General features: G+C 41.5%; 1 protein-coding gene across 4 annotated transcripts in view; it reads left to right on the top strand.

The window, feature by feature from the left end:
* The window catches only part of ADK (adenosine kinase), a 191,812-nt gene that overhangs the window by 82,813 nt on the left and 85,382 nt on the right, over positions 1-23,617 (top strand). For all 4 annotated transcript variants that reach the window (XM_083440552.1, XM_083440551.1, XM_083440553.1 and 1 more), the window contains 2 exons: positions 1,023-1,195; positions 2,210-2,318. In XM_083440552.1, the coding sequence (XP_083296678.1) occupies positions 1,023-1,195; positions 2,210-2,318 (282 nt within the window). The remainder of the gene's footprint in view (positions 1-1,022; positions 1,196-2,209; positions 2,319-23,617) is intronic.

Here is a 23,617-nt window from a genome sequence, read left to right as displayed (position 1 = left end):
TTGTCAGTGTTATAAGAATTTTAAGGTGTGTGTGTGTATATATGTGTGTGTGGAGGGGGGGGGAGAGAGATAAATGTTCATCACTGTATATATAAACCACATGTCTGAAACACCACAGAAAAAGTCCTGAAACCATTTTGTCCCTCCCAAATTGACCTCAAATATTTCTCTGCAAGGTCAAAGGAAAATGGAAAAGCCTCCCCATTGTCTTTTCATTCACAAATCCTGTCTTAAGGGTATGTCTGTGTATGAATAGGGTGAGCCTGTGACCTGGCTCAGGAACTAAGTATTTATCATTACAAAAGACTGGCCAGGCTCCCCAGGTAATCCAATCAAGTGACCATTAAGAGGTAATCTGCCAGACAGGTGATAAACAACGCACTCAGATTTCTGTTGTAGACCGCCTTTTCTGTGATGTATGTATGATGTATCTGGGAGTGGTCTTGGATTGTTTTGCAGTTTTGTTTAGCAGTTATTTCAGAGTAGCTGAATTGCTGGTTTCGCATTTTAAGAGTATAAGTCCAAAAATGTATGTTTGCTGAAGATCTATTGATTTTGCATATAATCGGTAATATTTTATTTGTATTTTCCTAAGCTACATCAGTATGTCTATTTTACTCTATTTCATACCGCTTTATTGTAATAAAATAAAATAAAATAAAATGAACCCTCAAAACTTTGATAGACTAAAGCTACAATCTTCGCCATGCATACTCAGAAATAAGTTTTGTTACATTCAGCTGGGCTTCCTCCCAGGTAAGTGTGGTTAGAATTGCAGTTTTAAGTTAGCCTTAAATTGGACTACAACTGGACTGATAGGAGCTGGAGTCCAACAATATTAGGAGGGTCCCAGGCTGAGAGAGGTTGAACTTAAAAGATTTAAAGTCCATCTGGATTTGAAGGAATTCAAAGGTATTATTGGCCTTCTCAATTTAATGTAAAGTGCTGTACATATAACAACAACAATTTGATTCCAAGCAATTGAAGTGAATTGGTTTTTCCTTCTTTGTCTCTGACTGCAGTGGATGATCCAGAGCCCTTATAAAGCTGCAACGTTTTTTGGGTGCATCGGAACGGATAAGTTTGGTGCAATTTTGAAGAAGAAAGCGGAAGAAGCTCATGTGGATGCCCATTATTATGAGCAGAGCGAAGAGCCAACTGGAACCTGTGCTGCCTGCATCACAAGTGACAACAGGTCATATATCTCCTTGGGATACAAAAACCTCTGCCATATTCCAGGTCAAAATTCCTATTTTGACATGGCATATGGCAGATGTCTGCAGCTGCATTTGTAAGCTAAATTGAGGTGCTTGTGACTTCAAGTCCCCTCCTTTCCGTTTGTGCTGTTGACAATCTCTTCTTCTTGCTACTCTTCCCCATCTTTACAAATTTGCCTCTGTGTAATCAACCAACGTGATTGACGTGGGTGGCGCTGTGGGTTAAACCACAGAGCCTAGGACTTGCCGATCAGAAGGTCGGGCTTCGAATTCCCTTGACACGGTGAGCTCCCGTTGCTTGGTCCCTGCTCCTTCCAACCTAGCAATTCGAAAGCACGTCAAAGTGCAAGTAGATAAATAGGTACCACTCCAGCGGAAAGGTAAACGGCGTTTCCGTGCGCTGCTCTGGTTCACCAGAAGTGGCTTAGTCATGCTGGCCACATGACCCGGAAGCTGTACGCCGGCTCCCTCGGCCAATAAAGCGGGATGAGTGCCGCAACCTCAGAGTCAGTCCCGACTGGACCTTATGGTCAGGGGTCCCTTTACCTTTTTAATCAGCCAACAGCACCAGCATCAAAAGCAGCACCTTGCTTCCCTGCTTCTTCCCAATTAGCATTACTGGAAAGTTCTCTTGAAACTTCCACTCCCATATCTATAGGACGTTTTCAAAAAGCTGGCGTAAGTGGCTAGGAGACTGAGGTACAAATCCACAAGTCCCCAGTTTGAACCTCTTCCCTCTCCTGCACATAAACTGAACAGGTGGCCTTAGTCAGAGCAGCCTCTCAGCCCCAGTGCCCCCTCCCATCAACAATATGGGAATAAAACTGACCTACATCACAGGTTGTTGTAAGGGTTGCAGGAAGGAACAGTATCTGAAGCAGCTTGCTAAATAAATTCTAAGTATTGTTATTAGTTTGCAGGAGCGAAAGGAATGAAGAGATTGTGGATCAGTTGTTCCATCTGATCATGTTGACTTCTTTTTGTCATTTTAGGTCTCTTGTTGCGAACCTGGCTGCTGCTAACTGTTATAAAAAGGAAAAGCATCTTGACATAGAAAAGAACTGGAACTTGGTGGAAAAAGCTCAAGTTTATTACATTGCGGTAGGTTTGGTTAATTTTGCACCTGTGTTCAACACTTTGTCCATTTACATACAAGTTGCATCAAGTGCAGGATATCTTTTGTGGGTGCTAAAAGTGACTCTTCCGTTACACTGTGTCTTGATTAATTGACATGAATGCTGACTTACTTTAATTCACTTAAGTAGAACTCAGGAAGCTGTTTTGAATCAAATTCAGCATTTGAGCTCTTAACTGTACATCGCATTTACATTTTCATGTATGGCTTACTTTTGAGCAGTTTCTTGGAATCTGCAGGGATGCCACGACCTGCCATCCTCTAGCACTGTGGTTCTCAACCTTTTTGGTATTGCAACACACAAGTCCAAATTTATTTAGTATCACCACAGGAATTTTGGACAATGATCAGAAAGCAAAAAATTACTTAATGCTTCTATTAATGTGGAATTCATTTTTATAATACTTACAAACTTATTTAGGGTTGTTGTTTTCTTAATGGGAATGTAAGAATAGCTGCCATCTGATCACAGGTTATTACTTCATAAGCCATTAAAATTTTACTTTAATGCAAACACTTATAAAAGCTGTGTTAGCTATAATATTTTTAATAGCTTTATTCACAATAAAGTCCATTTGGGCAAGTATCAGTGGAATAGCTAAACAAGTAGGTCAATGTGGTGTTTGATGGTTGTCTCACATAGCCACAGATCATTATGGAGGTATATAGCCTGCTGCAGTATTTTGTCAATAATAATAATAATAATAATAATAATAATAATAATAATAATAATATATCGCCCTATACCCAGAGGTCTCAGGGCAGTTCACAGAATAAAATCATACAAGTCAGTTGTGAAAAACCTAGCAAGCAAAGATAGGCGCTACCAAATAGCAGCACAGATAGTGCTTCATCAGCAGGGTCAGGGTACTCAATGATAACTGAGTTGGTAACATGAAGCCAAAATTTGAATAAGCTCGCTGCCAAAAATATAAGACTCTAGCCTTTCTGACACTTGGTTACAATTGTCTACACAGCATTACAATATGCCAGCAAAACAAAAAGCTGTTAAAGGTATTTATCATACCAACTAAGGATTAAGAGCAATAATTGTTTGGAGTTAACTTTCAAAGCCATGACCCTCTTGCACAGGCTTTGCAACCCAATTGAGGTCGTGACCCACATGTTGGAAACACTGTTCTAGTGAAGCTGAGGAGGAAATGCTCAGAATTCATTCTACGGATATTTTACTCTCGCCCAAGATAGACGGAAACCCAATTCACATATTTATGTAGACTTGCATTCTGGGGTGCTATAAATTGCAGATTTGTGTTTCCCTTGCTGTGATGTTGTTAATGCTGATCACAATTAACAAGTATAGGAGGCAGCTATGGCAGATTAAAGAACGTAATGTGCGTATAATATATGGATTCTGTATGACAGCTGCTGCCATCCTGTTACCTGAGCCATGTGGGAACAGCTGGTGAGAAGTGTAGAAAATGGATTATCCGGGAGAAACAAATTCATTTTTTTAAAAAAAAGTTATTTCCTTCAGCTAGTGTTAATGTCTCCTGCAGCCTGTTATTGTGCAGCGCTCTGGATTTTCCATGGTGGTGGTTGTTGATTCTTGCATATGGCCAAAGCTCCATCAATAATTGTAAAGCAAATGCTTATCCTGCAAAGATCATACGCAGCACAGAACATCAACCGCTTCTGCCATATGCTCGAGACATCTTTTCAGAATATATATTTCCACAGTAGCCTGTTCCTTTTTAATTTATGCTCTTCCCCCTCCCGCCGGCCTGTTTTCTCATTTCAAAATTACTGTATCTTGGTCTGTTCTGAATGGCACGCTTGGGACTGAATGCAATGAGCTAAAAACTGTAAGAAAACTTAGAAAGTTTTGAAATGAAGACGAAGAAGAATGGGTGGGAGGGGGAGAGGAATGTTAGGCATAACTGTTCATCAGGAACCAGCTGAATCTTACTGCACCTCCATACAGGTACCGCTGGAGCGTGCTAACCTTTCTCCCTGCAGCCCTGTACAACCCCTGTTACACAGAGGTCTGAGGCACAGCGGGGTGGACCCAGGTATGGCTGGAACTGGGTCCCACATAAACACTTGGATTATAGAACACACCAGATCTTTCCTGTATCATCCTTCCCATCGCAGCCCCTTCCACCTCCTGAAAAATATTTGCGTGGACAGGGGGAGTCCCCCAAACCCTGGGCTGCCCCCATGTGGAATAATGACTAAAGAGAATGTGCTATGGGATTAAAATTGGCCACAACTTTATTATGTTTCAGATGTGGGTAGACCTTGGTAGATCCTCCCCATGTTGTGTGGGCAGGTAATCCCTCCCCCTACCTGGGCTGATCACCTTGGCAACACCTCCCCAGGCCGGGATTGGGTAACTGGCTGAGGTAGGCGGAGACCTCCAGGTATCCCACCTGGGGAAGGCGAAGCCAAGCCTGTGTTAATGGTGCCGTATAGGGTCCAGGGGGCTGCGCGCGACCATGCAAAGACACCCCCCATTTAATGTGGGGAGTGATCATTGTGGGGCGGGGGCTTCTGAGTTGTGTTGGAAATAGCATGGAGTTGTTAATGGGAGAAGAGAATTGGAGGGGACTTGTGGGGAGCACCTTGTGTGAGCCACAGTCCATGATGTTCTGAAGGGACCTCCCTCTTGGGTGCTGCTCTCTGGGGGGGAGGGAGGGTGCCTGAGACTGCAGTGGGAAGGAAGAGGCAGAAAAGCCCCCCTGGACCCAAGCCAGCCACTTTGTCCCCTTGGGTGGAAAAGAAATCTGATACATAACATTTGGCAGGTGTTGCTCCTCATTTTCCTCAACATGCGGCAGACAGTGGACCTTTTTTATATTTAAGTGCTATCATAGTATTCATGAGAAATTATCAGATTATTTTCCTGCGGCTGCTGCAAACTTTAAATTGCCGGTAAACTTGCTTTTGCTCGCTATCTAGGGAGGCACGGGCATTTGTCCTTTTCTCGTGTGATTTTTTTAAATAAAAGAATGCATTATTAGAGCACTTACAGAGACAGTCTAGCTGCAGCAGCCCAGCAACAACAGCAGTGCCATTTTTCACAAAGAAAATGTTGAACAAGAGCCAAATGTTTGGTGGCAGAGTCTGTTGCTAGGAAATCAAGGTCCTGAGGCGATTAATGACAAAGCAAGCAATAACAAGAAGGCAGAATTACAGATTTAAAAGAGGGGGGGAAACTGGTTGGTGTTATAATTACCCAAAGAAATCTGCACTCATTAAATAGGCTGTTTTTATGATTGACTTTAATTGGAGGTTAGTGCAGATATTTAGCTCCTTTCCCACCCCTTTAAACACATGCGTGCACATAATCCGTAAAACTGCAGGCTTGTTTTTCTAAGCATCGCAAGGAGCTTGCCCTGTAATTTGATCCCCACTGACAGATGCATTTTCTATGCTGCCATTTTGAATTAACCTATTGTGCAACAATTTTCCTCAGCTCTGTTGAATAAAACATCAAGTCTTATTACCTCAGATGGATTTGATAGAGTAAAAGAATGTACTTCTAGATGAAGAAGGCAGTTTGCAGAGACTCTGGTGCTTTGAACTCTGCCGACAAGCCCCAATAATTTGTGGTGTATGCATAAAGCATGAGAGACAAGGAGAGAGAGAGAGAGAGTGTGTATGTGCAATTCTTTGTTGAAAGTTTGCTGTTCAGAAACTGCCCAAGGAGTAGTAAGACTTTCAAAGACAGTATGCCAAATATGTTTTGGAAGCTCAGTTATTAGCTTTTTAAACAGTTGCACAAATTCTTTATTTTTGTATTAACTGTTATAAAACTCCTCTTGCAACATATACCCTCACTTTCACATCTCTGTTCGTAGAACGTCTTGGAATTTATTTCTTAAATGCTTTTATGGATCTGTGATTTAGAAACATACTTACTCTCACGTTCTGCCCTTTCTGCTTTTTTTTAAAACAACTTCATTTGCGGTGCATCATCATTCATTTTTACTGCTGCACCGCGGGCGACTCCACGCCCTGTTACTAGTATTAAGGAAGACATGACAACCTGTGCAAAATTATTGTGAGTGAATATATGGGGGAAATATATAATAGTAGAATTCTCCAGATGTTTAATCAAATACTGGAACAATAGAGCCTCTGCAAATTCTGTCCAGCCATATTGGCATGTTGCTAATCAGATGCCTGTGCCAAGCTGTCTGCTTTGTTAAATACCCAGATTCCCCGAGGCAAGAAGACAGCTGCTATAACTACTATGAAATTTGCTAGCTCAATCTATTTCTGCTACCCTTGGGCTATCAAACTACAGTTAATTTAGACCACCCCAACACATATACTTTGGGGGATTTTTTTTCCAAAGTGTTTATAATTAAAATGATAAAACATCATTATTACTCTGAAGATAGTTGTGTACGGTTTTGCATTTGACAGATACCTACAGAGATGAACGCAGCATGTCATCTTTATTGGCATAATGTTTCTTTATCTATCAAGCCCCCACCCCAATTCTATAGATACATAAATGCATTCCATGCACATGGGAGAGGCAAAAGGCTAGTCTTTATTTCATTAGGAAGATGCTGAAACTCAGATCTATTGGTAATGAGCTGCTTTAACTGCATAACACTGGATGACTGAAAACAGTCCTGCTAGGCAGGGAAACTTCAATACATAAATCCATGTTGATGCAGACTGTTCTTCCATATTTCGTAAGAATACTTTTCTTGGGTAATGAAGTCTGTAAGGCAAGAAATCTAAAGTTGCATTTTAAAAACCTGATCTGATTTATCACTCTTATTTTAATGTACAGTGGTACCTCAGGTTACATATGCTTCAGGTTACAGACTCCACTAACCAAGAAATAGTGCTTCAGGTTAAGAACTTTGCTTCAGGATGAGAACAGAAATTGTGCTCTGACGGCGCGGCAGCAGCAGGAGGCCCCATTAGCTAAAGTGGTGCTTCAGGTTAAGAACAGTTTCAGGTTAAGAACGGACCTCCGGAACGAATTAAGTACTTAACCTGAGGTACCACTGTAAATTTAAAAAATAAATCTTTGTACACCTAGAAGGGAATGGGGGTGAGTCAACTTTGAAGAAAGTTGCCACTGTTGCTCTTCTACTAGTCAAACTTAATTAAGTGTCAATCATATGAAAAAGGAGAAATGCGTCCACACCAGATTTCTTGGGTCGTACAGCCAAAGCTGCTCATCTTTTGTTGATTCCTATTCATGGGCTTTTTATGAACTCTGACATGTTATTAAGATTATCTGCTTTCTAGTCTTATTTAAAGGAGAAATGGTTTGGGGATAATGCAGACATAGACTCCAGAATACTCCAGTTCAAATTGTATTGTAGCAGAACATTGGCTGTATTCAAGCATCGCTTCATTTGTAGGATTTTCCCTTGGGTGAAAACAGGAGAGAAGATCTGGGTTTCATAGTCTCTACCCTACATTCTACTCCCTTATCCCCAGGCATGTCCAAAGGCTGTTTTGGGGGCCCAATTTAACCTTGGAGTTGAATCCTAAAAATATATATATTCATCAAACCTGGCCCTCTTTGAAAAAAGTTTGGTTTTAAAGCAACTGGGAAAATACTTTTTAATCTGAATGCTAGATCTCCTCAGTCAGTAACTATTTTCTCCATAATGTCTGTCCCAACATCTAACACTATTTGTGCTGGAATCATGTGGTGTCTACAGTAGCACATAGTCGTATATTTTGATCAAGCATTATATGGCAAAGTGAAAAAACCTTTTGATCAGAACAGACTGAAGTAATAAACACAAGGCAGGATGGTGCCATCCTGATTTATCCAACAGCAGTTGGTCAGCATTTTCCACCTCAGGACATGAAGACAGTTGAACAGAAATATTGTTTTCTTAAAACGCTACCACCAATACCCTGCATCGAAAGTTGTCCAACAAAAGGGAACATTCAGAACAACAATGACATAGACTGAGAAACCAATTAATCATATGGTTCTCCAGTTCAAGCAAAAGGGTTAGATTACAATAAGATTGACCAAGTTTCCAATAGCATAGCTGCCGAACGGAACAATGATAACCTCAAAGCAGAAAGCAATCCAGTCGTGCTGTATTGAATGAGTGTTTCATTTATTCATGCAATTGCAGTAGGTGTACTCTGGATTTCTTGCACTTCACTGTACTCCATTATGTTATCAGTTGCATTGTAACACTTGCTTAAAGACATGTCTCTTATCAGTAATCTCCATTGAAGTTTTTCGTGTCAAGTTAATCTGAAACAGAGCAGAGTTGATAGAGCTTATTTTGCAAACCTTTTGGATATCTAATAATGAGAAAGAAATGTAATTTCACCGCAGTGGTGTTGGAGTCCAGCATGATTATGAGATAAGTACTTCAGCTGATCATCTTGGTTCATGCAATATTTGTTCTATCGTTGGAATCAATTTTCTCACTAGTGGGAGCTAAAATATTGACCAAAATGTGAATTCATTGCAGCCCTCTTCGATTTCAGTAGGATGGCTATAAAACATTGGCAGCATGAGTTTCCTGGCCATATATAACTAAAAACATCTTCACTGGGCCTGTTTCTGAAGGGAGACACGTATATTATTCTTGTTTGCTCTGCTGTTTTCCATATTATTGATGAAAAAATCTCACAATGTAAGTATTTCTGACATTTCTTACCACACTTGATAAAATCTTGAGAATTTTCTGTAACTGTCAACATTCACCAAGTTTTTGACAATTACATAAATTATATAAATCCCTTAGATGTGGTATTTGATTGTGTAAAGAACCCTTTGGGCGTTGCACCATTATGAAAGAAGACTTATAGACTGAGAAGTAATTGGAAACATTAATTGATATGGTAAGATTAGTTGGCTTTTGATGATTAGAAAGGAAATTCCTGTTGGACACCAATAAAACTGTAGTAAGTGTCCATTTCTTGGAAGTAATCATGTCCCTAAGTGCTTCTGTAAACTAGAAATCTGGGCTGCAAACAGATTCAGCAAAGTGCTGTAGATCCTTATCTGCCTAATTGCACCGTCATTTCTGGACATAAGTAAAAATCACATGACTGGACTTAATGCATTTTGTGCCTTGTCTATGTTTGAGGAGCACCATTAGAAATGGTAAAAGAACTCAGCAGTTGCCTGCCATGAGAAACAGTTTATAGGCACAAACCAAACACTGATATAAATATTAACATTTTAAATAATGTATTCTAGCTTTTTATTTAGCCTTAAGCTAATTTGTTAAAGTACTGGAAAATTTGATACAAATTCCTGAATTAGATCACAATGTGCAGTTAATTTTATATGTTTCCTAGTTTCTGTTCAAGCTCTATTAACAGCTAGTATTAAAAGAATGATGGTAACCCATTGCTTGTTTTTAGCAAGCAAAAGCAACATTCTAATAGTTATTTATTTAGTTGCAGAATCATAAATTCATTTGGCAGAATGGCTGTATAAGTTAGGGAACACAGAAATGCTTATTGTCAAGTGACTTCATGCTAAGTGGATTTTGGAAAAAGCGCTTGAAGTACCGTATGGTTTTTTGTTTGTAATTGAGGTCACCCATGGGCCTAGCTAAGCCCTTTTTCTTATAGTTTCATGGAAATTAGCCATCTCGGGAGTCTTTGGCCAGTTTTATTTTGGAAGCGTTGGAATACCAAACTTTGTGAAGTAGCTAACACTGCCTGATGCTTATTTTCTACCAGCAGAGTTATTTTCTAAGCTAAATTCCCATTCCTTACTCATACCTTTCACAACCGATTCATAATACGTTGAGGGCATTTAAAGACTGGCAAACATTTCAGGACAATATTCTAAAAATCTGAAGGCAGTTTATAAAGAAAAGGCATAAAATTTATACTTGGAAACTTGACTTAAAAGCATTAAAGAACATACATGAAAAGTTGACATGGGAAGTAGATACATTATTTCATACCTAAATTATTAGAATGTGTAACACCAGCAGACAATGGCAACACATTTACATTTCTTACATTACCAGAAAAATGCTGGTTGTTGTTGTTTTTATTTTATTTTATTTGTACCCTGCCCTGACTGGGTTGCCCTAGCCACTCTGGGCAGCTTCCAACATAGTATCAGAATAATCTTTATTTGCATCACCCACTAGCCATACCAATAAAATAAAATGTACTGAAGATAGAGGTGAAAACCTAACTATACAAAATTCGTTTACATCAATAATCAAATATTAGATCTTATTCTGATTGCCCCCACTAAAAACCTTGCAGTTTTTGCTGTCACCTGATCATCTTGATCTGCTAAAAGAAAGAACACAGTAGCAATGGTTGAGTGACAATAATAGAGGGGTAGTAACCTCACTCCTCAAATCTTTATAAAGGGTGCAAGCCAGAAGCACATGAGCCACCGTCTCACAGCCGTCAACTGTCCCTTATTTGGCGGTAAAGTCCCTTATCCCAGCACTGTGTCCCGCTGCTGTCCCTTATTGATGATGTCCCTTAAATTTCTCGGGTTTCAAAGGAAGCAGCTGTGTTGCTTGGCTGCATTGCTCACCCAATAAGGAGTCTAAGAACGACTGGGGGGTGGAGCTTGCATGCCTTGTGCCGATCAAATCGTCTGCGTTGCCTGGGGACTCACCTTTGCTCAGCGCTTCTCAGCGGAGAGGTGACTGTGGTTTTCCTTGCTGCATCCCCTTTGCTGGGTTGCTGCGCTGTGGGAACCATCACTTGAGGCTTCGTTTGGCTGCTGGCTGGGTTTTCTGCCTTTGGCTCGGAGGGGCTCAGAAGTTGAACATGTTGTTCGGTATATCCCTTATTTTGGCTGCTGATACCTTATTTTTAAGGCTGCTGGTCCCTTATTTTCAAATCTGTAAGTTGACAGCTATGCACTGACTCCATACTGCCATCTCCGTTTTTCCAGTGGGGTTTTTTGAAATCGACCCAGTTTCCAACATATTTAAAAACACGACAAAACATTAAACCTTAAAAAGCTTCCCTGTACAGGGCTGCCTTCAGGTGTCTTCTAAAGTTTACTTTTCTCCTTGTGCCCTCCATCTTTCCCAACATCAGGGTCTTTTCCAGGGAGTCTTTTCTTCTCATGAGGTGGCCAAAGTATTGGAGCCTCAGCTTCAGGATCTGTCTTTCCAGTGAGCACTCAGGGCTGATTTCCTTCAGAATGGATAGGTTTGATCTTCTTGCAGTCCATGGGACTCTCAAGAGTCTCCTCCAGCACCATAATTCAAAAGCATCAAATCTTCGGTGATCAGCCTTCTTTATGGTCCAGCTCTCACTTCCATACATCACTACTGGGAAAACCATAGCTTTTACTATACAGACCTTCGTTGGCAAGGTGATGTCTCTACTTTTTAAGATGCTGTCTAGGTTTGTCATTGCTTTTCTCCCAAGAAGCAGGCGTCTTTTAATTTCGTGGCTGCTGTCACCATCTGCAGTGATCATGGAGCCCATGAAAGTAAAATCTCTCCCTGTCTCCATTCTATTTGCCAGGAGGTGATGGGACCAGTGGCCATGATCTTCGGTTTTTTGATGTTGAGCGCTAGATGAATGACCCCCAAAAACCCTGAGTGAAGCATTGTGCTTTCTTACCCCCACATCCCTTATTTTTTCATGCAGCTGGGGGATTGACTTCACGAGTTTAATTTCATTTTCACCATCTAACATTCCATTTGGACAAGGGATTCTAGTTTAAAACAAACTCTAGAGAATTTCTTAAGAAGCCAGCCTCAAACCATGGATTACGATGATATTATCTTGTTAAACTAACCACACTTGCAACTAATTGCTTTGTTTTAAACGGTCCTTAGTGCATCAACCAGCAGATAAAAACTGGATATCTGCCACAATGTACTGACATGCCTTTTTATGAAAAATGTAGGATGAAATTGTAAAATGAGATTTTGTGTGAATATGGGAATTTTAGCTCTTCAGAGGTTGACATTAGCGTTTGCTGTGGTGAATCAACACAAAAGCATTAATGACGTTAGAAGTGAATCCAAGTTTGGTGTAAAAGTAATCTAGCCAGGTTTAAACCAGACATATCTGCAGTAAATTTAATCTTGACATATTGGAGAAAAATTACATTTGTGTAGGAAATACATTCTAGAGCTTTAATGCTCATCTGTATTCAGTAGAAACAAAGTCGGAGTCTCAAATAATTTTCTGAAAAACTGAATAGCAGACTAAGGTATACAGCCCTGCAATAATATTGTTTGACTAAAAGGTTCAGTTGAAATGGTTTTGTTCATTAGCATTAGATATTCATTTGAAAATAATGTCCCTTGGATTATTGTTTATGTTGGAATGAATAAAGCTAAGTGAATAGGAATCTGTGCTGAGCTTATTTGTGAATCACAAAATCGCAGTTCTTAAATGATAGGACTGTGTACACATGCACTCAAATAACCTAAACAGACATCTTTACTTAACCCATTTCTCGCAAGCTTTTGACAATGCTGAAATGTTTGTTCAGCAGTGGATCCAATTTTCACAAAAGAAATGTAAATTGCTCTAAAATTATTATTTGAGGAACAATGAAACAACTGAGTCACATTTTAAAGCATACCTTTTAGTAATGTAATTGCTTTAAATCCATTAGTTTCCTTACTAAGCAATTCAAATTACCCTTAGTTCAAGGACATGCCTGAAAATACTCTATTATCCCTTTTGCATTTCTATGACAGTAACAAGATCTGTGTATACGTCTTCCTGTGTGAAATACCAAGCTATTAGTTTTTGCACAAGTGTAAGCAAGTGCTGCTGAAGGTGAAATGAGTTGCTTTCTTACCACTTGCAAACCACAAATAAACGGCAGATGACAAAACTTAGCAATTATAGCTTTCAGTGGCTATTACAGTAAACTTAACTACTACCAAGTAGCAAATGGAACAGAAGGTTCTCTGATCTGCCTCATGAACTACACATTATTTACCACCTTGAAGTTTTACAAATAAAAGCATTGTTTCTTAAATATATAAAATGACTTGGATTCCCATATGTAAACACTTTGCATACATTTTAGTTTTGTTTAGTAATTGCACTGCATTTTCATGTTTCAACAACAAATATTTCTACACAATTATCTGCAATTTTGCAGACGTTTGGAATCCTTTTACTAGCTCATGCCACAGTAGAGTTGCAATTACCGTTTTGGCTATTGCTTAAAATCTGTACTTCCTTGTATTCTGGCCTTTAAATTATCCTAAACATTACTCAATAACTCTGCGGTTGATTCTATTGTGGAGATTATTTTACTATCAGATTCATCCGTTGGTCATTTCAGGTTCTTAATGAAGAATCTCCAAATCAGGCATGCCACAAAAACGTTCTTTTCAGATGAGACGTTAACTTCTGTTCACTCTTCTTCATGATGCCTCTATCACAACTTTCCCCTTTTTGCCATTTGATATTTTAGTACTCATTGACAACAAGGCTCAAAAGTCTTTCTCAGAAAAAAATTACTGTACCACTGATAGTGGCAATGGGCTCCAATGCAGGTCTGGTAGTTTATGGTTAATCTGAGGCACAATCAACTGGTGTACAACTAAGGGAATGGTGGCGGGTTGGGGGCACCATAAAACTGCAGGGGAAAAGGGCTAGCCCAAAGGCGCTATGAAATTATGGAACAAACTGGTGTCCCTGAAATCCTCATGTTTGACAAAACCAGACCTGGGTATCTGGTGCACAGTGCCCTTTAAAGCAAATGTTGTTTGACAGCTTTTCCAGGAAACAGTATATTTCGACAGACCTGTCAGTTCTCGTTCTCTCTCTCTCTCCCCCCCCCCCCCTTCTTATCTTTTAAGTTTACAGCCAGCTTTTAAAAGCACAGAGCAAGGTTAACCTCAGAAGTATTTCCTGTTGGAACATTAATCTAATTCCATGAAAATAGAGCTGGTTTCCCCCTCCTCCCCATCTGTAAAACAGATAATGGGGTCTGGAAAAGCAGCCCGTTGCTCTGGGTTATCATGATGAAGAAGCTTAGGTTGGACACCAAAGCATTGATCAGTTTTCCCAGCAGAAGATATTCTCCTTTCAGCTGAAAATGGTATTAATGGATTTCTTTGGTTCCTTCGGTTCTTAAATGCAACACGACCCAGTTCAGACACCTATGGTTTCTGTTGGAAGGTCATACTGTGGCAAGCTTCAAGCTTGTGTGCTTTCTGCTCCCCTTCCTTCATTGATAGCAAGTAGCAAAGTGTAAAGCTTCTGTTGGCAAAGATGACCCAAAAGCATTTGTTAGGTGTGAATATACTGCAGGGGCTCTCTGTTGAGCCTTTCAAGTCTCACTGTTTTCAACCGTGTTCTCTCAGAATGCTCTACTGCTGGCGTCATAGCAGAGTCCAAACACAAGTCAAATCACCATCCAAGGAACCACACAACTAGGTCCATTTGCCCAAAAGGACTTTGAGCTTGAGCTGCTCTCAAACAGGGGAGGGGTGAACCTGTGGCCCTCCAGGTGTTATTCAGCCTTAGCCCCTCAACAACTGGTGGTCTCTGATAATGGAAAAGAAGAGAAAGAAAGGGGGAGGAAAGAAGGGCAAATCTTGAAACAGTGCACAGATAATTAAAAAAAATACATAATAAATGAAACAAAACATGAACTAGTATAAAATCAGAAGAGTGCAGCATACATAGTAATCAGCCTGTTCCAGGCCAACATAATGTACAGTGGTACCTCAGGTTACATACGCTTCAGGTTACATACGCTTCAGGTTACAGACTCTGCTAACCCAGAAATAATACCTCGGGTTAAGAACTTTGCTTGAGGATGAGAACAGAAATCGTGCGGCAGCAGCGGGAGGCCCCATTAGCTAAAGTGGTTCTTCAGGTTAAGAACAGTTTCAGGTTAAGAACAGACCTCCGGAATGAATTAAGTACGTAACCAGAGGTACCACTGTATTGCTAACGTCATTTCTAATAGTCTTGCATTGAATCTTGCAGCTTCAATCCTTTGGAATCCCCCACCTTTTTTTTTAAGGGCTAGAACAATTTTGTAGGTAAGAATAGTATTCTTTTCACATTGTCCAGTTGATAGTTGGGCTACTTATTCTTGACCCAGGAACTGAAACCTTCCTTCTGGGCAGCAGATTTAAGATGAATCCGAATAAAGCCAAGTTACTGTGGTGTGTGTCGTCTCCATGTTCAGAAATGCTGGTGGGAATCCAAAGAGCTACTTGGGGCTGTGTGCCGCGAGTCAGGTTTTTGACTTCTTTGAACAGCTGACCTCCAGTTTATTATCAGACATTGATTTCGAGTCTTGCTCCATTTTCAGAGTTCTTTGCCATGCGGCACAGGGACAGTTGTTGAAAGCACAAAAGTTCAAAGCCCCCTCTAGCTAGTTCTTTGGATCTTGGCCAATATTGCTGTGAGAATTAGCAACAGGGGATAGATAATGGTGGCATCATATCCTGCTGGGGATCTTCCTGCTGGTTGCTGTTGGCGTACAGAATACCGAGGACCATTGATCTGGCTCAGCACGGCAATTCCTATTTTCTTTCTCTGAATTGTGTGCTGTTCGCGTATTAACTGTGCCAATACCCCATTCTTCTATGGAAAAAGCGTGGCTGTAACGCACTTACCCATTCATCTTTCCTAAAGACTGTGTTTTGATTGCGGCTGTTGTGAAACTGGAGTCTGTAATCCTTTGCCGCAATAGAGTCCCGCTCCACTTTTGCAATTCTTTGATTGGGGAGCAGCTTTCGTATTGCGTGTGCATTTGAAAAAGATTGAGTTTAGCAGTTGTTCAGTAAATCTGTCTCTCCATGTTTTCAGGCAAAACTTTCCATGACCCAGGCCTGTTTTCAAATGTTAGTTAACCCATGGGAAGAATGGTCTGCTAATAGGCGAAGGTAAAACGTTGGTGTATTTGGGTGCAGGTTGCTTTGGGACACGCCAGTGTGGGGAATTCAAAAACTAGCATATTTTTTGCTCTATAGGACACACTTTTCCCCCTCCAAAAATTAAGGGGAAATGTGTGTGCGTCCTATGGAGCGAATGCAGGCTCCTTGGCTTCAGCGATAGCAACACGAAGCCTCCGAAGTGCAGAAGGAGTGCTCCCTCCGCACTCCGGAGACTTTGCGTTGCTTTCGCTGAAGCTTTTGGAGCGCAGTGCGAGTTCCCGCTGCGCTCCGGAGGCTTCAGGTTCCTTTTGCTGAAGCCGGGAGAGCAAGACTTCAGGGATAGCCGCCTGAAGCCTCCTGAGCGCAGCGGGAGCTCCCGCTGCGCTCCGGAGGCTTCGGGTTGCCTTCACTGAAGCCTGGAGAGTGAGCGGGGTCGGTGCACACCGATCCCTCTTGCTCTCCAGGGTTTGCTTCGCTGGAGAGGCACTGCACAGTTTTCCCTCTCTGCGCAGCGCCCCTTCAGCGAAGCGGGAGGAGAAATGGAAGGGGCTCCATTTCTCCTGCCGCTTCTCTGAAGGGGCGCTGAGCAGAGAGGGGGAGAATTTTTTTCCCCTGTTCTCCCCCTCTAAAACAAGGTGTATCCTATGGTCAGGTGCGTCCTATAGAGCGAAAAATACGGTATTTCCCCACTAAGCAGGGGTGCAGAGACTGAATGTGACCCTCCAACCCTCGCTATCCACCTCCCAGGACTCCCCTCATCAACCCTGCTCTATGCCCTTTTCAAGTGTGTTCACCTGGTTTGAATGTGCCATTGATAATGTCTCTTGCTTTCACAGATGGGCATGTGTGTTTGCGCGCACTCAGAAATGTCTGACTTTTGTGAGGCTTGAATGAAGGGCAGTTGTACAATGATAAAAGTCACATCCATTGGTCTGCTGTTGTTCAGCATCTTTATAAACGACTTGGAAGAAGGAATTGAGGGGTTGCTCATGAAAATTGCTGAGGACGCCAAACTGGGAGGGGCGGCTAATGCCTCAGAAGACAGAATTGGGATTCAATATTACCGTAACAGATTGGTGAACTGGGCCCAAACTAACAGAATACAATTCAATAGGGACAAATGTCAGGCTCTACACTTAGGCAGGAAAAACCAGCTGCACAAAGATAAGATATGGGACATCTGGCTTGCCAGTAGTACATGTGAAAAGGATCTAGGGGTCTTACTGGACCACAAGCTTAACATAAGTCAACTGTGTGATGCAACAGCAAAACGAAATACAAAACCAAATTAATGCCATTCTAGGCTGCATCAACAAAGGGATAGTGTCCAGATCAAGGGAAGTACGGTAATAGTACCACTCTATTCTGCCTTCGTCAGACCACACCTGGAATACTGTGTCCACTTCTGGGCACTGCAGTTTTAGAAGCTTATTGACAAACTGGAATGTGTGCAGAGTAGGGCAACCAAGATGATCAAGGGTCTGAAAACCAAGCCTTATGGGGAACGTTTGAGGGAGATGGGTATGTTAACCTGGAAAAGAGGAGACTGAGAGATATGATTGCCATCTTCAAATATCTGAAGTTCTGTCACATGGAAGACGGAGCAAGCGTTTTCTCCTTCTCCAGAGAGGGTAGGACTCAAACCAATAGATTCATGTCTAAATTCAGATTCTGAACTAAACATCAGGAAGAACTTAATGACATAAGAGCCATTCAACAGTGGAGTGGACTCCCTCAGGAGGCTGTGGAATCTCATTCATTTGAGGTTTTAAAGCAGCGGTTGGATGGCCATCTGTCATGGATGCTTTAGCTGAGATTCCTGCATTTCAAGGGGTTGGACTAGATGACCCTCAGGGTCTCTTCCAACTTTATAATTCTGTGATTCTACCCCTGGAAGGATGCCCTTGAAGGAATGCAGACCTCTGCTGAGACAGGTTTCCATCCCCTGCGTTTAAGCTTGCGGCTTCGCATGATTCTAACCAGTTTTGAACTGATTTTAAAGGAAGAACCTTTATTTATTTGTTTGTTTGTTTGTTTGTTTGTTTGTTTGTTTGTTTCTGTGGCATTTTACATGCTCAGAACATGTTCAGATTGGCTCAACAGTTTCTACACAGGATTCCTAGCATGCTAATTTCACACATGGTGACAGGCAGATACATTTAAATGTGGCCTCATCCATGGGTAAAGCTTGGCCTGTGCACACAGATACTATGTTCAGTGCCACTTCTAAAATCAGGCCTTACGTCACAGTTTAGTGTCATCCATTTTGTTCTTGATATTCAATTTAAGTCTTACCCAATAGTGACTGGAAGTTTGGTGGCAGCCCCATTTCGTAATCAATATGCCCAGAAATGTTCACATTAAAACCCTGTAATATAATCTGAATACGTATATATTTTATATCTTTGAAACAAACGACGAGCATAACACATGTGCAGCTAATTGACAATGCACAGATCCTTGAAATGCTTCCAAGCAGATAGCAAATTCAGTGTAAAACAAAGATGCATTTGAGTGGAAGTAAGAATGTACATCTCATCTCCTTGACGACCATTCTAATTACCTCAGCTTGGTTGATCAATATTTGATCTTTTCCCCACAATGCAAACGTGTCACTTTAGCTCTGTCACTTTCTCTCTCTCTCTTTTTGCTTTTTGGTAATTTGCAGCCAAGTGAGGTCCATTGTATTTGCTCTTTCTGGCATTGGTCCAAGGTTCCTCTTGCTGGTATAACGCAGTTCATTGATGTGAGTGTGATCTCCTGGGTAGATTTATCCACAAATTTAAGGCAATTAAAAGCCTTTATAAAGCATTTCATCTAATGTAATTATCATAGTTCAATAATTCTGCTTTTAAAAATGGCTTCTATCACTTTATGATCTTTCCCTCACACCCTCTGATTTTATAAAACCTTTTCAGAAGGTAGGGGTGGTAACAGCATCTGCTGTTCTGTGTCAAAGATGTTACAAGTTTCAGATGTTTTATTAAACTACTTCTGGGGGTGGGGGAGGAATGATAGGTGATGAAAAGTACATATGAAGAGTTTGAAATAGGATTGTTAAAGTAGCAAAGATATACACATGGATAGCTCAGTTGGTTAGAGCATGGGTAGGCAAACTAAGGCCCGGGGGCCAGATCCGGCCCAATCGCCTTCTAAATCCGGCCCGCAGACAGTCTGGGAATCATGGTGTTTTTACATGAGTAGAATGTGTCCTTTTATTTAAAATGCATCTCTGTGTTGTTTGTGGGGCCTGCCTGGTGTTTTTACATGACTAGAATGTGTGCTTTTATTTAAAATGCATCTCTGGGTTATTTGTGGGGCATAGGAATTCGTTCATATTTTTTTATCCAAAATATAGTCCAGCCCCCCACATGGTCTGAGGGACAGTGGACCGGCCCCTTGCTGAAAAAGTTTGCTGACCCCTGTGTTAGACTGAGCGTAGTGCTGATAACGCCAAGGTTTCATTCCCCATATGGGACAACAGCATATTCCTGCATTGCAGGGGATTGAACTAGATCAGGGGTCAGCAAGGTTTATCTTGCCTGGGCTGGATCGCTCCTATGGAGATCCCTCTGTGGGCCGGATCGCATGCGTGCATGTGATTTCTAGTGTCTGCGTGTTCAGAGACGCTATTTCCAGCACCGCGGAAGCGAGTCCCTGCACCGCGCTGCTCTGGTATAGCGCAGCGCACAAGCGGTCAGCTCAGTTCGGGAGCGGCTCGTGGACTGGTCAAAAGACCTCTGTGGGCCACTTCTGGCCCATGGGCCTTAGGTTGGTGACCCCTGAACTAGATGATCCTCAGGGTACCTCCCAACTGTGGCGTTTGCCTCCTAGGTGGGTCATAAGGAAAGGGTTAAATGAGAGTGAAGTGATTGGCCAGTGGGAACCCGAGGGGTGGAGTTAAAGTTAGAGTGGGAGTTGTTTGAAAGTCAGTTGAGAGTTGGGAGTTGAAGAAGGAGGAGGGAGGATAAGTCTGTGGGTTGGTCAAGTTGTGTTGTGAGGGAGTGAGAGGAATTGTTGGGTGGCGTCAGATAGATAGTTGGGATAATCAGTTTGAAGTTGTTAGGAACGAATTGGTAAAGAAACAGATTAAGAAACTGACAAGAACAATTAACTGAAACCATAAGCTTGTTCATGCCTATAAAATAAACTTGATTATTTGTTAACGTTAACAACTGTCTGGACTCCGTGTGTACCCGAGAGAAACGGGTTGGTGGCAGCGAAGAGGCAATCTCAGTGGTGGCACAGGGATCAATAGACCGTCAGACGTCCGGGGACCCTGTGTGACCGCCACACCAACACTACAGTTCTATGAAGAAACCAGCAATGGTTATGCAAAACAAGAAAACCCCATGATACATCTTTTTAGAAACAAGTGACAATGGGTGTTAACTCTCAGGTTTTTTTTAAAGCTATTGGGGCTGTAAATGGGCTGTACGCACCCAGATTTAACCAGTGAGGGACATTCCTGGCACAAACGCATGCTTAGACCCCAGTAAAGAGGGTTTCCCTCTCACTTTTTTTCTGTCTTACCATTGCTGAAGCAAGTTTGGCATTCTCGCTGCTACCTACAGGTGAAAAGAAGAATTGTCTGTTAAATGCTTCTGTATGTTTTAACCTTCTCCATAAATGGGTTTGCTGCCTTGCCCTTGAATTACTCTCCTGGGGTATGTTCTTCGCAAGTATGAGTCAAAAGTGCTGCTGGACAAATTGTTTCTTCTTTTACCTGGTAGAGACAGGTGGTGTGGATATTCTCTACATACCGACATTATTTGACCAGAGCTTGAAGGCCATATAATGTTTCCCTCTGTGTGTTTGTGTGTCTGCCTTTCCTCTTTCCTTTTAGGAACAAAACTTTTTAAAACATGTCCTGGGATTAGATCATCTTATATGTAATAATCCTGTTGCACCTCGACTATATATTAAGATGATCTATTTTACTCTCCAAAATAAATGTGTTTTGTCAAGATAAGCAGCTTCATTTCAGACCTTGTACAACGTGATGGCCTTACTTTCATTCACCTCCAAATAGTTTGCTAATTTCGAGACAGATTGAAATGTTAAGTAGTAAATAGTGTTATCCCACGGACAGAGATAACTTGATGCAGTTTTCATTAAAAGTTGCACATGGTATCTGTTAGTAATTGGAACTTTTGCGGTTGAATTATTGTGCAGATTAGCCATAGCACTGAGGGTTCTCAACTTTAAAGGCCAGTTCTGTTTTGAATCTCACAAATTCCTCCTAGTTTTGTAAGGTAGTCTGTAATCTTATCCAGGACATATGTAATACCACAATGCCAAGACAAGAGGAGATCCAAACCATTGCTTTGACGTGTGTGTTTAGGTTTATTTTCTAATTAGATAAACACCCTTTTGCTTTAACTTTGTGACCATATCTTTCAACTTGCTTCACAAAGCAAAGAATGCAGCGTCAAAACTGAAGGAGATTTATATTATTAAACCTAGCAGTTGGCACCTCAGTCCCCCTAAGGCAAAATTTACATGCAGTTTCGAAGCACTTTTTAAGACGTTTGATAGTTTGGGTGGCTTTCAGCTTTATTTGAGAAATCTTTCCAGAATTATGCAAAGTTACCCCAGTAAAGAAATTCAATGTGGGCTCGTCCACACAACAATTTAATGTGGACTTGAAGCTTCGTGTATCTCAGGTTTTTTATGGCACCCACACAAACTGGCAACCCATATTTCACCCAGAATTAATTCAGATTTTCCCAAACCACATCTAATAAGGGAACAAAAAATAAAATTAAGAAATCACGTTATCTAACTGTGGCCATACTGAGATCACATTGTGGGAGCGCTTTTAAAAAACATATGTGGTGAGGTTTCTATGGATGCTCTGTTACAGGGGTCAGCAGCCTTTTTCAGCCGTGGGCCGGTCCACCGTCCCTCAGACCATGTGGTGGGCCGGAGAGGGGGGAAATGAACTAATTCCTATGCCCCACTAATAACCCAGATATGCATTTTAAATAAAAGGATACATTCCACTCATGTAAAAACACGCTGATTTCCGGGCCGTCTGTGGGCCAGATTGAGAAGGCGATTGGGCCGCATCCGGCCCATGGGCCTTAGGTTGCCTACCCCTGCTCTGTTATCACACCACCTAAATCAATTTGCTGCTTGTCTGAGCACAAGCTAGCCATTTTGTTTCCATCGGCCAAATGGAAAATGATGTGTTGTGCCTCTTTCCACCAGTTGTTGCTAAAGGCTTGTTAGTGGTATGTACATCCTTTTATTTTTAAAACAGTAGCTTTGTACAAAACTGCTCTTATACAAAATAGCTGTATTAGAAATAAAAATCAAATTGACCCTCCAGGGATAAACTGGAATCATGCAATCACTCATTCTCCAAAGCCCTCCCTCTAATGGCATATTCTCTCTTGGCCTTGGCCTGGTTTGTGCAAAATGTGTCATTTATTTTATTTGTAGGGCATGAGTTTTGTGCAAAGCTGATCATATTTACAACAGAATTCAACAGAACCTATGCACGTGCCATTCACATTTAGCTTATTTCAGCCACTCACTCCTTTCTTCATAATAGCTGTGTATTTACAGTGACCTCAGTAAGGATGTGTTTTGCAGAAGAAACATAATATATCCCACACTGAAAGGTGCCAAATCATAGAATTGTAGACTTAGAAGGGACCCTAATGGTCATCTAATCCAGCCCTCTGCAATGCAGGAATCTCAGGTAAAGCTTCCATGATGGTTGAATGAGTGTTGATCTCTACAAACTCATAGGAGCAATTTGACCCAGCCCAGTTGATGATACATACAACTCCATTGCATACTTACCACATTCTTTGATTTTGTAGTCCACTTGATTGCGGCCTATTCTTCTGTCATTCACTTGCTTGTCTTATAGAGTTAAAATAGATAATTATGTTTATTCTTTTTTAGATTTGTATACTGCCCTCCACCCGTAGATCTCAGGGCGGTTCACAACATCAATTCACAAAAGACATAATAAAAATAAGAACAAAAAGAAACCAATAATCCACCCTCCCCAACACATTTTAAAGGGCATCGTATGTCAATCAGCAAAAGCCTGGTTGAAGAGGAACGTTTATAATGAAGGTGCCAGGTGAGCCTCCCTAGGGGGAGCATTCCACATGCGGGGAGCCACTGTAGAAAAGTCCCATTCTCGTGTTGCTACCCTCCGGACCTCCCGTGGAGGATGCACACAAAGAAGGATCTCAGAGGATGGTTTTAGGGTCCAAGTAGGTTCATATGGAGGGACACGGGTGGCGCTGTGGGTTGAACCACAGAGCCTAGGACTTGCCGATCAGAAGGTCGGAGGTTTGAATCCCCGCAACAGGATGAGCTCCCGTTGCTCGATCCCTGCTCCTGCCAACCTAGCAATTCGAAAGCACGTCAAATTGGAAGTAGATAAATAGGTACCGCTCTGGCGGGAAGGTAAACGGCGTTCCCGTGCACTGCTCTGGCTCGCCAGAAGT

Source organism: Podarcis tiliguerta (genome assembly GCF_965153285.1).
Source record: "Podarcis tiliguerta genome assembly, chromosome: 5".
In the NCBI taxonomy this organism is placed as follows: domain Eukaryota; kingdom Metazoa; phylum Chordata; class Lepidosauria; order Squamata; family Lacertidae; genus Podarcis; species Podarcis tiliguerta.
This window is presented reverse-complemented; position numbering and strand designations above follow the sequence as displayed.